Source organism: Syzygium oleosum, unplaced genomic scaffold (genome assembly GCF_021117445.2).
Source record: "Syzygium oleosum isolate NSW1041296 unplaced genomic scaffold, Sole_v2.1 Sole_v2.01, whole genome shotgun sequence".
NCBI classification, from domain to species: domain Eukaryota; kingdom Viridiplantae; phylum Streptophyta; class Magnoliopsida; order Myrtales; family Myrtaceae; genus Syzygium; species Syzygium oleosum.
Genome location: NW_026607485.1, coordinates 35,994,658 through 36,008,149, shown reverse-complemented (window position 1 = coordinate 36,008,149; position 13,492 = coordinate 35,994,658). Strand labels below are relative to the sequence as shown.

The following is a 13,492-nucleotide window of genomic DNA, read 5'->3' as shown; positions in this document are numbered from 1 at the left end:
GAAAGAAAGCCTGCGTCGCCGTCGATGGCGACGCGCTTGAGAGCGACGCTCTAAGGTAAGCAATCCTCTCTCTCTCTCTCTCTATCTATGTATATCTTTCTCTCTCTAGAGTTGGTGGCCTTCCTGTGTCGGCGAGGAGCGATGTCTTAGCTTGTAAGTTTCCTCCCCGCTTCGAGAAACGACGAAAATCGGCGAAGCTTCTCCCTCGCGGTGAAGTCGGAGGCCCGGGTTTCCACCTGATTCCTTTCCTTCCCTTCCCTTTTTCTTGTCTTAATATGTGCGTGATGCTTCGTTGCTGGATTGAGTTGAGCAGCGGGAAGGTGGATGGTGAGGGAAAATACAAGGGAGAAAGGTTTAAATTTGATGATGTCCGTGCTTTTCCTTGTCGGGGAAGTTTCGTGGGTCCGCGCTCGAGTTTTCGTTGGATTGTCGATTTCGGTGTTCACGGTGTGCGATGTTCTGGGGACGGCTGTGCTGGTTTAGGATAGCTGATTGGTCTGCAGTGCAATGTCGTACTGCGTAGCACTCGATAGAGTATTTTCGCCTACGGCTAAGTTTGCAGTCAGTAGTTAGAGGTCCTCTCTTTGATTTGATTGTGTTTTGGCGGTTTCGGATGCGATCGATTTCGCCGTGTGCTGACTTGTGCAGCTTTGCTATGGGCAGCGTTTGACTTCTCGGGAACAACTTGAATTCGAGGTGGCGTGATGGGGTTCGGCTTGGGCTCCGTTCTAATGAATCTAGGGATGCGATCAGAATCCGATCAAGTATCTGTGGATGCTATCACTTTGTTCGTTCTGCTCCTTTGCACTTGTATCATCATTGGACATCTTCTGGAGAAAAGCAGATGGATTAACGAGTCTATTACAGCCCTTACGATTGTGAGTTCTTCGTTATGAGATCCGGAATAAATGGATTTATGATGAAAGAAGGATGCTGTGAGCATTTTTTTCACCAAAAAATGGTTTCTGGATGGTTGCTTTCTTGCAGGGTATTTGTACTGGAATTGTTCTTCTGCTCACCACAGAAGGAAAGAGCTCGCATATCTTGGTCTTCAATGAGGAGTTTTTCTTTATATATCTTCTTCCACCTATCATCTTTAATGCTGGGTAAGTTGGAGTTTGCATTTTTTTTTTTTTTGAGAGACTAGAGTTACTAACAACCATCTATCCCATCTACCTAATAGCTTGTAATAGTCTTGGAATACGAGTGAAGGTGGGACAATCCCAAAACAAGAAGAAAGGTACATCGCAAAGAAACCAAGAAAATAAAAATGGACGTCAAGCTGATGTTACTGGTTCAGTTTCAGAGAATTGAGATAAAAAATAAATTGTAAACTTTATAATTGTAAATACTTATAGCTTGCGACCAGGGCAATCATTTGTGATATTGATAGAGTGCTAATGCAGTCATTTTGCATGAAGTTTAGGAGCCTATTAACTTTTAGATTTCAGTTTGCAAACATTTTACGAGAAACTAGAAAGTCTGGTTGACTGTTTCAGTTGAGTGGTATAATACTTACTGGTAGATTTTGTTTGGTACTTTAAATTCTTCAATCCGACTTTTGACATGGAATGGCTGCAGCATTGAATAGATTATGATCAACTCGAAATTGAAAGAGTTATTTTGTTTTTTTGAAGAAATGTTTTACTTTCCTCTAAGATTGCCGAGGTGTACTGATGTATGCTCTCTCTCTCTCTCTCTCTCTGGTGTGTCTGTGTGATATTTGCTTGGCACATCATGCACATTACTGTTGTCTTGGATGCTGATCTATTGTTTACAGAAGCCATCATAATTTGTGTACTTGTAATTACTTTGCATCATTCTGGGATAGGATAACATATAATTTAGTTTCACTTTCTTTCCAATGCTTTATTTGCAATTTTCATTTCCCCAGGTTTCAAGTTAAAAAGAAGCAGTTCTTCAGAAATTTCATGACAATTACTCTATTTGGGGTGGTTGGTACTCTGATATCCTTCTTTATCATATCACTAGGTATGTCCTGAATCTAATGTGGCAAACTTCTAGTTCATTACAGATTAGGCTAGAAATTTCCTTTGTCCAGGTGGAACCTCTTGAATTTCATTGATTTTGTAGAATCCGCGCACTGTTAATTGTTTTTAGGTATGTACACCGCACTGCATGATGATTTTGTTGCAGTGAAAGAGTCAAGAAAATCTGGAGAACTATTCTAGTTTTATATTTAGCATACTGGTATTGGCCCAAAAAAGGAACAGAAAATGTTAGCACCCTGGCTAATTTCCCATGTAATTAGGAAACAAGATCATTGTTACTATTCATTTTGAAAGACCATTATTGTCTTAGAGCATCTCTCAAGAGTCGCTGCTAGTTCGTCAGCCATAGAGGGCTATTTTACTTTTCGGGTCAAAATTCTTGCATAATGCCTCTCTGTTGCCAAAATATTGGCAAAAGAAATGGTTGACAAAATAGAGCTCCACAGTGAATTTAGAATTGGGTTTAGTTTAGTGCCTTGTGGAACTACAGGCTCAGGTTAGTTTTCAAGTGTCATATTCCTATCGAGTATCATGTGTGCAATCCGCCTTTTAAAAAAACAGAAGAATGATAGTTGATTTTCCAGCCAAAAAGAAGAAAGAAGAATCAGAAGAAGATAGCAGAGGAAGAGCATATGCTGCTTTGCGTGATTCTATAACTGTCCTATTGTTAATACAGGTTCTGCGCAGCTGTTCAAAATGTTGAATGTTGGCTTCGTGGAGATGGGAGATTGTTTTGGTATGTCTTATTCTTTATTTTGATTGACAGAAAGCATGCTTCCTGAAGTTAAGGGCTTCTTTACTTCAATTTAAATAAATAAAAAATACCTTTTGTTCCCCCAAATCTAAAGTATTATTCTAATTTGAAAAAGTTATGAACAAACTTTACATGGATCCACGTTTCAACATTTGCATGTTGTGAAAGTTTTAAGTGTTTTAGATTTAGGAAAAGTCAAAGTGCGTGAACTGAAAGAATTTAATTAAGCAAAAAAATAAACAGTAAAAGTCAATCCGGACAGAGCCCAAATCTTTGATGTGAGTACAGGAGCATTCTGTCTTATGTAGTCATAGAGTTTGGTTAGAAACTTAGTTCCACTCTGCATGATGAAGGGTTTATTTTCTTTACTATGCATATTGGGATTTCCAGGTTTCTTGAATCCTTTGCAATCTGTAATTACTAAGAAGAACATATACTTTGGGTTTGAGAATGGTTTTTCATGAAAAAAGAGAAAAGAACAGAAAGATAGAGACTGGTTCATTTACCTTCAGTAGATCCATATATGCTATTGTCAGGTCACTCTCACTGTAAACCATATAGGTTTTACCTTCATAAAAAAAAACATTTGTTGCATATCAACTGTCATTTGCATGGTTTTCAGATATTAACTACTCCTTGCCTTGACTTGTAGCACTTGGAGCAATTTTCTCTGCCACAGACTCTGTCTGCACATTGCAGGTAAAGCTGCATTCAGTTGGCGAATGTGTTTTATATTTGGATGACAAGACGGACATTCAAATTAAGCGTTCAATTTGACGTCCAGGTGCTAAATCAGGATGAGACGCCTCTACTATACAGTCTAGTTTTTGGAGAAGGCGTGGTTAATGATGCTACTTCTGTTGTCCTCTTCAACGCACTCCAAAGATTTGATCTCTCTCATATCACCTCGGGCATTGCCACACGATTTGCTGGCAGTCTGTTCAATTTATTTTTCACAAGCACGTTGCTTGGTGTAGCTGTAAGTTTCTCCTCTCTGTTCATTGTATCCTTGATCTTTTTGTGTTCCCATTATTTTTTTTTCCGTTGTGCAATTTGAATTTCCTGTTTGTGTTAAACATCAATCCCGTCCTCCCTCAGTGTTTCTCAGTTACTTTTAGTAATGAGAAACACAGATGAAGGACAGCTTAGTGGATGAAGCAAAGTGGTAGCAGATTTATCCAGTTTTCCTCTTAAGTACACTAGCTAATTCCCGTATTTCTTTCTGAAATCTTCAGAGCATATTTTAGGACTTTGGGGATAATGTCTGGAGTTTTAGGTGCTCGGTGCTTGCCATAGATATTAATCCATGATGCATCATTGTCTCAAGCGTTGTGTTTCTGGGATACTAATGCAGTTTTTATAGGGTGACATCTTGTTTGGTTTTACTTGCAGGTTGGTTTACTCTGTGCATATATCATTAAGAAACTCTACTTCGGCAGGTATCCGCCAGGCTTAAGTTTTCTAATACGATTTCTTTAATGTAATGGAAGTCCATCTAAATCATTTCCTCTGGGATATGGAGATGAATGTGGTCCCTTACTAGGAGTAATTTGGTGTAGTCTGCTTTCTGCCTAGATGCAGAGCACCATGGAGTTGTAGCCTGTTTTCTTTCCTGACTTTATATTATTGCCAGTAGGTTATTAGCTGAGATTTGTTAAATTAATTGGCTAAAGTGGTATTATGTGGAGACGAGGATTGCCAATATGATTTATAAGAAAAAGAAGATCTATGGCTTAACATCCTCTGAGAAAGAACAGTAAGCATGTTATAGTAATGAACAAAGTTTGGTTAGACATCCTCATAGGTCGCATCCTGAAGACATAATGAATCAGTTTGTCAGTGACGTATTGTAGACTTTGAGCTCCAGCTGTAGCATAGATGCTGCTCTGGTATCTTCAGAGTAATTTGAATTGATTATCTATCGAATATGATGGAGGCTGAACTGCCAAAGGTGCCATTGCACAATACACTGCTTTAAAAGGGTGCCTCAGAATTTTATTTTCCAATAATCAGATATATAAATTCAAGTCTTTCCGTGTTCATTTGCATCTTGAACTGTTATGAAACTGATGTTGCTGTCTTTCAATTTTCAGGCATTCTACTGATCGTGAAGTTGCTCTGATGATCCTCATGGCTTATCTTTCATATATGATGGCAGAAGTAAGGTTCATATGATTCCTTCTTAGGTGTAGCAAGTTTGGGGTCCAATTGCTTTCATTAACTGAATTTGACTGATGTAATTTTTATTTTCATGCAGCTTTTCTCTTTAAGTGGCATCCTTACAGTATTCTTTTGTGGGATTGTGATGTCACATTACACTTGGCATAATGTGACTGAAAATTCAAGAGTAACAACCAAGTATGTAATTCTCTCCTGTCAATCAATAATGCTATTCTCTGTCCTACAATCTAATTTTTCTTGATGAATGAAATTACAAAAAAGAACAATGCGGGACAAAAAAATAATGCAGATCCTATTCTGGGTTCCATTTTATGCAGGCATGCTTTTGCAACAATGTCATTTATCTCTGAGATTTTCATCTTCTTGTACGTTGGCATGGATGCCCTGGACATCGAAAAGTGGAGATCCGTAAGCAAGAGGTAGTGCTCGAATATTTACAACAATTACATTATTGAATTGGCCGCGATAGTTTGTTGCAGGATCTCTGTCTAGTTTATCGATCTGCTTCTCTCCCTCCTTTGCCCTCTCTCTAAGGGTGCACTTTTATGCTTGCTCGCATTTTGTTGGTGTGCGTATAGGTGAGATGCGAGTGCATCACACAAAATTATTCACAAGTATACACTTTACTCTCTAATACTAGTATTCTTACTTTTGCTGGGATGTCTCCTGGGTTAAGGTCCTCTTTTGGTTCTTTATATGTTGCTTTTGTTGACGAGAGGTCTTTTTCTTCCTTTGATGAATTGTGCAGTCCAGGCACGTCAGTTGGAGTGAGCACCATACTGCTTGGCCTAGTTGTCCTTGGGAGGGCTGCTTTTGTGTTCCCCCTGTCCTTCATTTCCAATTTAACTAAAAAGTCTCCAGATGATAAAATCAGTTTTAAGCAACAGGTCGGCTTTTCTAGTTCCAAGTAATTACTTTTATTAACCATCATATGAGCCAACAAATGATGGAAACCATAACAGGTGACAATATGGTGGGCTGGGCTCATGCGAGGGGCTGTATCAATGGCACTTGCTTATAATAAGGTATCACTGGGAAAATTTTGACTTATTAATGACGTTGGCTATATATTGTTAGGGTGATGCCATAGTTCCTTTTCAATCAGTCTAGTCTTAACGTAGATACAATGCAAAGGTTGGCCAATTGCATTGTGCCCTTCAAAATCAAATACACCCGTCTGCATGCATAGAAACAGAGCAATTGTATGATTTTTATTTATACGGATACAGTCACTATAGTCAATGTGGTTATCTTCCTGCATTTTTTTGTTATCTCAATTTCACGTGTAGCCCAACATTATGCGCTTTACTGATGTAACTGCTAACGTAGTTTTGTTAGGTAGCATTCCCTTTTGTATGTAGTCCGTTGTAACTTATAAGATAAGTATGTTTGCCAAACTGCTACTGCCAAATCTATATCTGGAAGAAAATTAAAAAGTTGACGATATTACCATCCTCGATATCTGTGGTGGCTCTGTGGAGTTTTTTTAGTTTACTTTGTCTTATGGTCACATAAACTTGACAGAGAACCCCTTCTAACATCCTCATATGCTTCTTAGGCTAGACTTTGGGCCACGTTTCAGTTTTCTTGGGCACTATCTGAGTATGAGCATGTTGCCTTCCTGTCAATAAGTATTTCCTCATGTCTTCTTAAGATTTCTTGGACAAAATTTTGTCCATCTCCTATTCCTCATCCAGATGATTTATCCACGATACACTGAAGCTGCATTCCTATATTTGAGTGTTGAATGTGCTAAGCTCACATTTCAACTTTCACACAGTTTACCAGATCAGGTCATACGCAATTGCGAGTAAATGCTATCATGATCACCAGCACCATCTCAATAATCCTCTTCAGCACAGTGGTAAGGGCAGTGGTTTATTTTAGCGGACTCTGGCACAATAGTACGTATACATGTATAATTTCGTCAAGTTAGAATCTGTGTGGGATATTCATATAATCCAATGGGGCTTCAGTTCACAGGCCATGTATTCCGCAAATTAAGCCTCTATTGCATGAGCAAGAAATCTGAATGGCCATTAAGCTAGATTATAAATTAATTGGAAGGTGGGAAACGTTAGCACAAATTAAGGCTTATGGTTTCTGGACTGGATGGAGGTGCAAACCCATCTATTCAGAGCCATCTCTTGTTTGGGTACCCGGCTTTACCACAGGTGATCCTAAAGAAGCCTGCATGGGCCTCAATTTAAGGATCAGTATGTCTATAGTTTGAGCTTCTGTAAAAAACTTTAGACCGCACACTCTTTTTAAGAACTATGAATTAACAGCGACAAATCTGATGTATAGACTATTCTCCTCTTTTGTTGCAGGTGTTTGGGTTGCTGACCAAACCTCTAATAAGATTCCTGCTGCCCCTGCGGAAGCCTTTGAGTAGCATGGCGGAATCTGAAGCATCCTCACTGAAATCTCTTACGTTGCCTCTACTCGAAATCGGTCAAGACCCGGAAGTTGCTATGAACGGCCAAAACGGTACAACCCGTCCGAGCAGTCTACGCATGCTCTTCACAACTCCTACTCACACCGTGCACTATTACTGGCGTAAGTTCGATAATGCTTGTATGCGTCCGGTGTTTGGAGGGAGGGGCTTCGTGCAATACATCCCGGGCTCGCCGAGAGAGACGGTCGTCAGCTGACAATCCTTTGAAATACCAGAAATTTCATAATTTTGATACGCTTCGTTACACAGTGGAGCGACCCCGTGCATATATAGTAAAGGTGGGTCTGAATGCTCCATTACACGGCACTCTTTCAGCCTATTGATGAGTCTCGAGGCTGAAAATCCTGGCTTCTTAGGTTAGCAACTAATACGTGCGGATGACAGACTATGAAAATACTTATATTGGGAAAAAGATGAAGGTATTGCAGCAAACACGTTTGAGCTTTCTGCTAGTTTTCTGATGTGGTACCCAATTTCTGGGGTTGGTCTACCTTCATGGGATTCTAGCCCAACAGAGATGCCAAGTATTTGAACATTGGTTTATAACATCGTTGTATCAATTAAATAAGCAGCTCCTTAATATTCTGTGTCGAATATGTCGCGTGAACCATTTCATTTTAAACGCCTTACGGTCTTGCACGTCAATTAGTGTATCGATTTTGTAGACCAATCTTAAAGCAACCACCATTGTACAGATGGTCTCCGCTCTCGTTCTGATTTTCCTTCCCTTTCTGGGGACCAGGATCCGGTGGCTGCATACCCCCGATCGGCGACAGCACAGTCCTTGTCCCATTACAACTAGTGCCTTACGAAGGAAAACAACTTGACTTTTTTGGTTTTCGGGCCACGAATGGAAGCAACCGATTCCATTATTGAATTTGTCGATTCTAGAATGACTTGGACCTTCAGCTCCTTTGGCCATGCGCAGTTGTACGCATCATACAAAACGACCAGAGACATGGCTATTTCCATTGTTTTACCAAATGGCGGATTCGGATGCAAGCTAGCTCACATATATCGTCGGACGAAGGGTATCCACCGTCTGATCAAACGGCGCGTGTTAGCATCGCGTGCATGCGATGCCTGCTGAAATTTGTCATCCACGGGGACAATGACGCAGCGATGCGCGAAATAGCTGCTTCAGTTTTTCATCGAAGTTGTGTTTGTCATGTTGCTTTTTTGTGTTTGTGGGTTGAACGGAGCTTGTGTCATGTTCAGGATGTGGTCTCTACATTCCAGAATATGTCTTGCGTAAACGACCCGCATCGAATGTTTTTCCCAAGATGATGCGTGAAGTCAACACCTCTTAATTATCTCTTGTTTTGGGGCAGAAGAGAACAGAACAATCATAATGTCACGAGTACGAAAGAGAGAACTTTTTCCGTCCTCGATGCACACGACAAGACACCTGGGCCACGGTTCACATTTTTTTGGAGAAAAGTAACAAAAACCCCCAAAATTATTACATTGATACTAATTTAATTTTAAATTTTTAATTGAATTAATTTAGTCATAAATTTTTTTCGTATCGGTTCCAATTTAGCTGAAAATTACTAACACGAACATCGGCCGTCCTTCGTGATACGACCGGCTTTGATATGGACATTGTCTTTTCGAATTTTTATTAATTTTTCTTTTTTTTTCTTCTTTTCCTTCTTTTTTTTTCTTTATTCACTCCGCCAGTCGCCAGGCTCCTACAGCCGCCGGCAAGGGCGAGGGCTAGATGAGGCTGTTCCTCGCCAAATTCGGCAATGGGACACTTGCCCAATCCATGCCCCACTCTTTGCCAGATCAAGTGAGACCTACGAGGCCTTCGCCCAGCCCTCGCAATCACTGGCGGTCATCACGGAGGCTGGCAATTGGCGAAGGAAAATAAGGAAAAAAGAAAAAGAGAAAAGAAAGAAAGAAAAAAAAGAAGGAAAAAACGAAAAGAAAAAAATCAAAAAAATATTTAAAAATTTCAAAAAAATGTCCTTGTCAGTGCCAGTCGTGTCACATAGGATGACCGATATCACGTCGATAATTTTTAACCTAAATTGACCAGATGAACTCAATTGGTATCAATATAAATAGGTTTAGAATTATATTGGTCTGATTAAAATGTTTATGATTGAATTAATATCAATACAATAATATGTTTATGACTTTTTTCATACTTTTCCCTTTTTTTTTTCCTTTTTTTTTCTCACAATACTCCAAACTTTTCTCATATTACATAAGAAATCTTAAACGTTGGACCCATGTTGCAATCAAGTCCCGATCCATTCTTTTGACGAAACAAACCTATCTTCAATAAATAAATTCCAAGCTCTTAAAAATCCCGCCATTCATCTCACAGATGAGGGAAGACGCAAGCTAAAGTACCGGTGGTTGATCCAAGCAAAGACAATATTTTTACTTGACACGGGTCATGTGCCTAATCTACATACAAGCCGCGCCTTCATCATTAAGTTCTTGCATGTGACTAGAGCCACCGTAAAGAAGAAGGTATTTCATACGATGATGGCAATACACCACATGACAGCGACACGTGTTGTACTAAGCTTATAAAATACGAGCGGTTCTAAATTTCCGAAGGCAAATGTGATGTCAGGTATATCGGGCGGGCGGCGGTCAAAATAATCGGTCGATTCCTTTCGAGTACTCTCTCTCTCTCTCTCTATGAGATGTGTGGCTGTATGGGGTCGGAATGGTCATGGCGGAACAAGATATTTTAGCATGGGTGGTCCTCCTTTGGCGGTCGCCGTGAGTTTGACGGATGTATTGGACGGATAGACATGCTATTTTCACATTAGACTTTTCCTAAGATCAGCCATATGTGTCTATCACGTCTCGGTCTCGACTATGCAGATTTCAATTAGGTTTTCGTAATTATCTTAGCAGCTGTTATTTGAATGAAAAATCTTTAAAAAGGGTGCGCTTAGAACACGACTTACTTTGAAAATTTAAACAAATCCACTGAAGTATGTGATCGTTTTTTTAATGTATGTTATTTACAACTTTCAAAATGTGTGTAAGTAAACATACCGTGGTACTATTTACTATCTCTTTTTGGCCACCTATTAAAAAGATCCTTGTTTGCATAAGATTTGTAGAGACTAGGTAGAGCTTTACTTGATGAACATGAACGGGAAAATTCATATGCTGGATGGCTCTCGTCCACCCATGAGCGTACTATTGATATGGTAATCCTACGGGGCCAATAATGATTGTAGGGTTTGGTGCAGCTTACCTTAAAAAATGATTGATATGCTACACCTGCATCGTCGGAAATGATTGCTTGAATTCAAGCATATCGTATCGAGTCTTTACTGTCGTTGATCATGTAAATCTACATGGAACATATAGGGCTCACATAATCAATTGCTAAGATAAAAAAAAAAAAATCCATGCGCCACCAGCAACCCAAGAAATCAAGGTGGGAAAGAGGGGCGAAGGTTATACCTATGATGTCAACTTTAGGTCAAATTTTAATTCTATGCTGAACTTTTTTTTTGTCTAAAAAGAATCTCAAATTTTCGCTATAATCTTAAATCTTCCCACACGTCCAAAAATCATCACTAGGATCTTCAAAATTATCCACACCGGGCGAGTTAGATATTCGTTATCAGAACCTACATCTTCATCAATACCCTCACATTCATATGGAACAACAACAGCCTCCTGATGTTGTAATCTTGAAGGGACCGATGACGATTTCTGGACATGTGAGCAGATTAAGACTAGAGCGAAAGTTGAGGATTTTTTCGAGATAAAAAGGAAAATTCTGGAGCAAAATTGAGATTGGACCTATAATTACGGTCTTTTTAGGGAGTTAGCCCTACTTGTGATTAAATTTAGGATTAATATAACGAAAAACCCTAATTTGGTACACCTATGATAAATTTACCCTAAACTCATTTTTTCACCAAAAATCTCAAATCGGTACACTTGTGACAAATTTACCCCAAACTAATATGGATTTCCAAGTGAACTTGCCAGTCACATGTGAACTAACTCAATAATTTCATGGTAAAATTTGACGGAAGCTAACAAAGAGTAAATATGTTACTAGTGTACTAGTTTGAGGTTTTAGTGACTATAAAATTAGTTTTTGGTAAATTTATCACAAATACACAAGTTTGAGGTTTTTCATGGTATTAACCCTTAAATTTAAGCAATTTTTTGGGACCAACAAGGGGGTGGGGGCCACCACTAGCCCATTGTAGCTTAATAGATTTTATATTCGTCATTTTGACTCTATTTGTTTCTCGGAAAATGTGACATTTCCGAAAAATATTTTTCAGGAAAATAACAATATTTTATGGTGTTTGGCTAAAACTTGAAAATGAACTGAAAAGTATTTTCCGCCGTTTGATTAGGAAAACCTAATTTGATTTTCCTAAATAGACATACCTTATCTGGGCACGTACGGGCAAGGGCCCTCGGGTTCGGCCTCGATGGACACCGACCCTTCCCACGCACGAGCACAAGCATCAATCCTGGGTTTGGTCTCGATGGACTCAGGCGCCGGGGACCGCGGGCTCCGGGGTCTTGGGGACCGGAACACAGGGCCCAGCCTTAATAAACCCAAGCCCAGCCTTGATGGAAAGGGGTGCAGGCATCGGGGTCTCGAGCCCGGCCTCAATGGACTGGAATGCGAGTGCCAGGGTCCCGGACCCAATCTTGATGGACCCGGGTCCATTGCCAAGAGTCGGGAACAAACCCAAACGTAGAGTTTATGGTATAAGTGCCGATATCTAATCATATTTTGGAAAATGATTTCCGATTTTTTAAGAGGAAATTATTTTCCTGAATTTAAGTATAAATTTTCAGCTGACTATGAAAACATGTTCCGTTGACTCATTTTCCTAAACAATCCAAACTTCGGAAAATGAGAAAAATCGTGAAACAATCGGAGCCTTAGTTCATCCTCTCTTGGGCTTCTTTCTCAAAAGGTATTTGCTTTGGAGAAATGATTAAGTGACAGTCTTTAATCTACCGTGAAATTAACATTATGTTTTGGATCACAAAAAAATAGAAAACAAATAATTATAAATGGAAAATGCTTGTCTTTTTTTTTTTGTCTGTACTACTCTAACTCTCAACTCACTTTTAGACTTTTGCCCAGCCTCTTGCAAGGCATGAGAGTTGAAACCCACATATGAAACTACACATCCCTATCTCTAGCCTCCTGAGAAGGTAGGGAATCGAACTCCCCACCTCCCACTTTCCAAATAGAAAGGATGGCCATTGAGGCAAATCTTAGTGGTTGAAAATGCTTGTCTAAATGTGAGATAGAGATCTATATTTTGCTTTGAAATTTCAAGAAAATTTTGTGGCTATCCTTTGACCGTCACACCGTTGTGCTAGCATTATGCTACGGAGGACGGTGATACTCGCACAACCTATTATAAATTATTATTAAGTTTATTTTTTTAATAATTTGTGGCTCACAACGTGTTATTCTTACTTTAATTTAAAAATTGTGATGCTGATAAAACCTTTGCTTTGTATTCGGAGCATGCACCCAAATATATCTAAAGACGACTCAAAAGAGAGATTTCATGGTGGCAAACCTGCAACGTGGATGCTGCGGCTACCACGTGGCACATATGACTACCCCTTTAACGCTACTTTTTGACGTACAATGATATGTCTCTCCTCTTCCCTATCTTCATGTTGTAAAGACCTCAGTCCGCGAGTTGCTCAGCCTCTCGTCACCACCGTCCGGCCACCCACCCTCCCTCTCTCTCTCTTCTCTCTCCCTCTCGATTCAAAGTTGGGCAATGGCGAAGCCAGAGTCGGGTACGCCCGAGTCGACGCAGCTAATTTTGCTCTCTACTGCACATTTGGCTGCGTCGAAGATGATTTAGCTCCGTCGCCGATGGAGACAGAGTCGATTGGCTCCGTGGAGAGGGAGATAGAGAGGCAGAGTTGCGGTGGTGGTGGTGGTGGTGGTGGTGTGGTGGAGGTGGAGGCAGAGGCAGGTTTGTTTAGGATCGAAGGTTATTTGAAAGAATGGGGTAGCCTCAACTGCAACTCAAACAGCAAAACTTTTCTCAATATAGTTCCATTTTTAACATGGGATATTCGAATCTTTTGGCT

At 39.9% G+C, this 13,492-nt stretch overlaps 1 protein-coding gene across 2 annotated transcripts; it reads left to right on the top strand.

The window, feature by feature from the left end:
- Window positions 1-704: 704 nt before the first annotated feature.
- LOC130134514 (sodium/hydrogen exchanger 1-like) lies at window positions 705-7,837 on the top strand. Of its 2 annotated transcripts, XM_056314929.1 has the most exons (14): window positions 705-878; window positions 988-1,106; window positions 1,895-1,992; window positions 2,689-2,748; window positions 3,419-3,465; window positions 3,551-3,745; window positions 4,159-4,205; window positions 4,860-4,926; window positions 5,024-5,124; window positions 5,265-5,366; window positions 5,696-5,834; window positions 5,910-5,972; window positions 6,728-6,811; window positions 7,278-7,837. In XM_056314929.1, exons 1-14 carry the CDS (start codon window positions 705-707, stop codon window positions 7,599-7,601), a joined length of 1,620 nt encoding a protein of 539 aa, XP_056170904.1. In that variant the 3' UTR covers window positions 7,602-7,837. The 2 variants fall into 2 exon arrangements, with proteins under 2 accessions (XP_056170904.1, XP_056170907.1); XM_056314932.1 differs by lacking the exon at window positions 6,728-6,811.
- The last annotated feature ends 5,655 nt before the right edge of the window (window positions 7,838-13,492 follow it).

Bases quoted from the DNA above. Each gene is read 5' to 3' on its own strand.
- LOC130134514 (XM_056314929.1), top strand. From the start codon at position 705: ATGGGGTTCGGCTTGGGCTCCGTTCTAATGAATCTAGGGATGCGATCA. The intron at 4,206-4,859 runs GTATCCGCCAGG...TTCAATTTTCAG, and splicing joins AAGAAACTCTACTTCGGCAG to GCATTCTACTGATCGTGAAG. The intron at 5,125-5,264 runs GTATGTAATTCT...CATTTTATGCAG, and splicing joins AATTCAAGAGTAACAACCAA to GCATGCTTTTGCAACAATGT.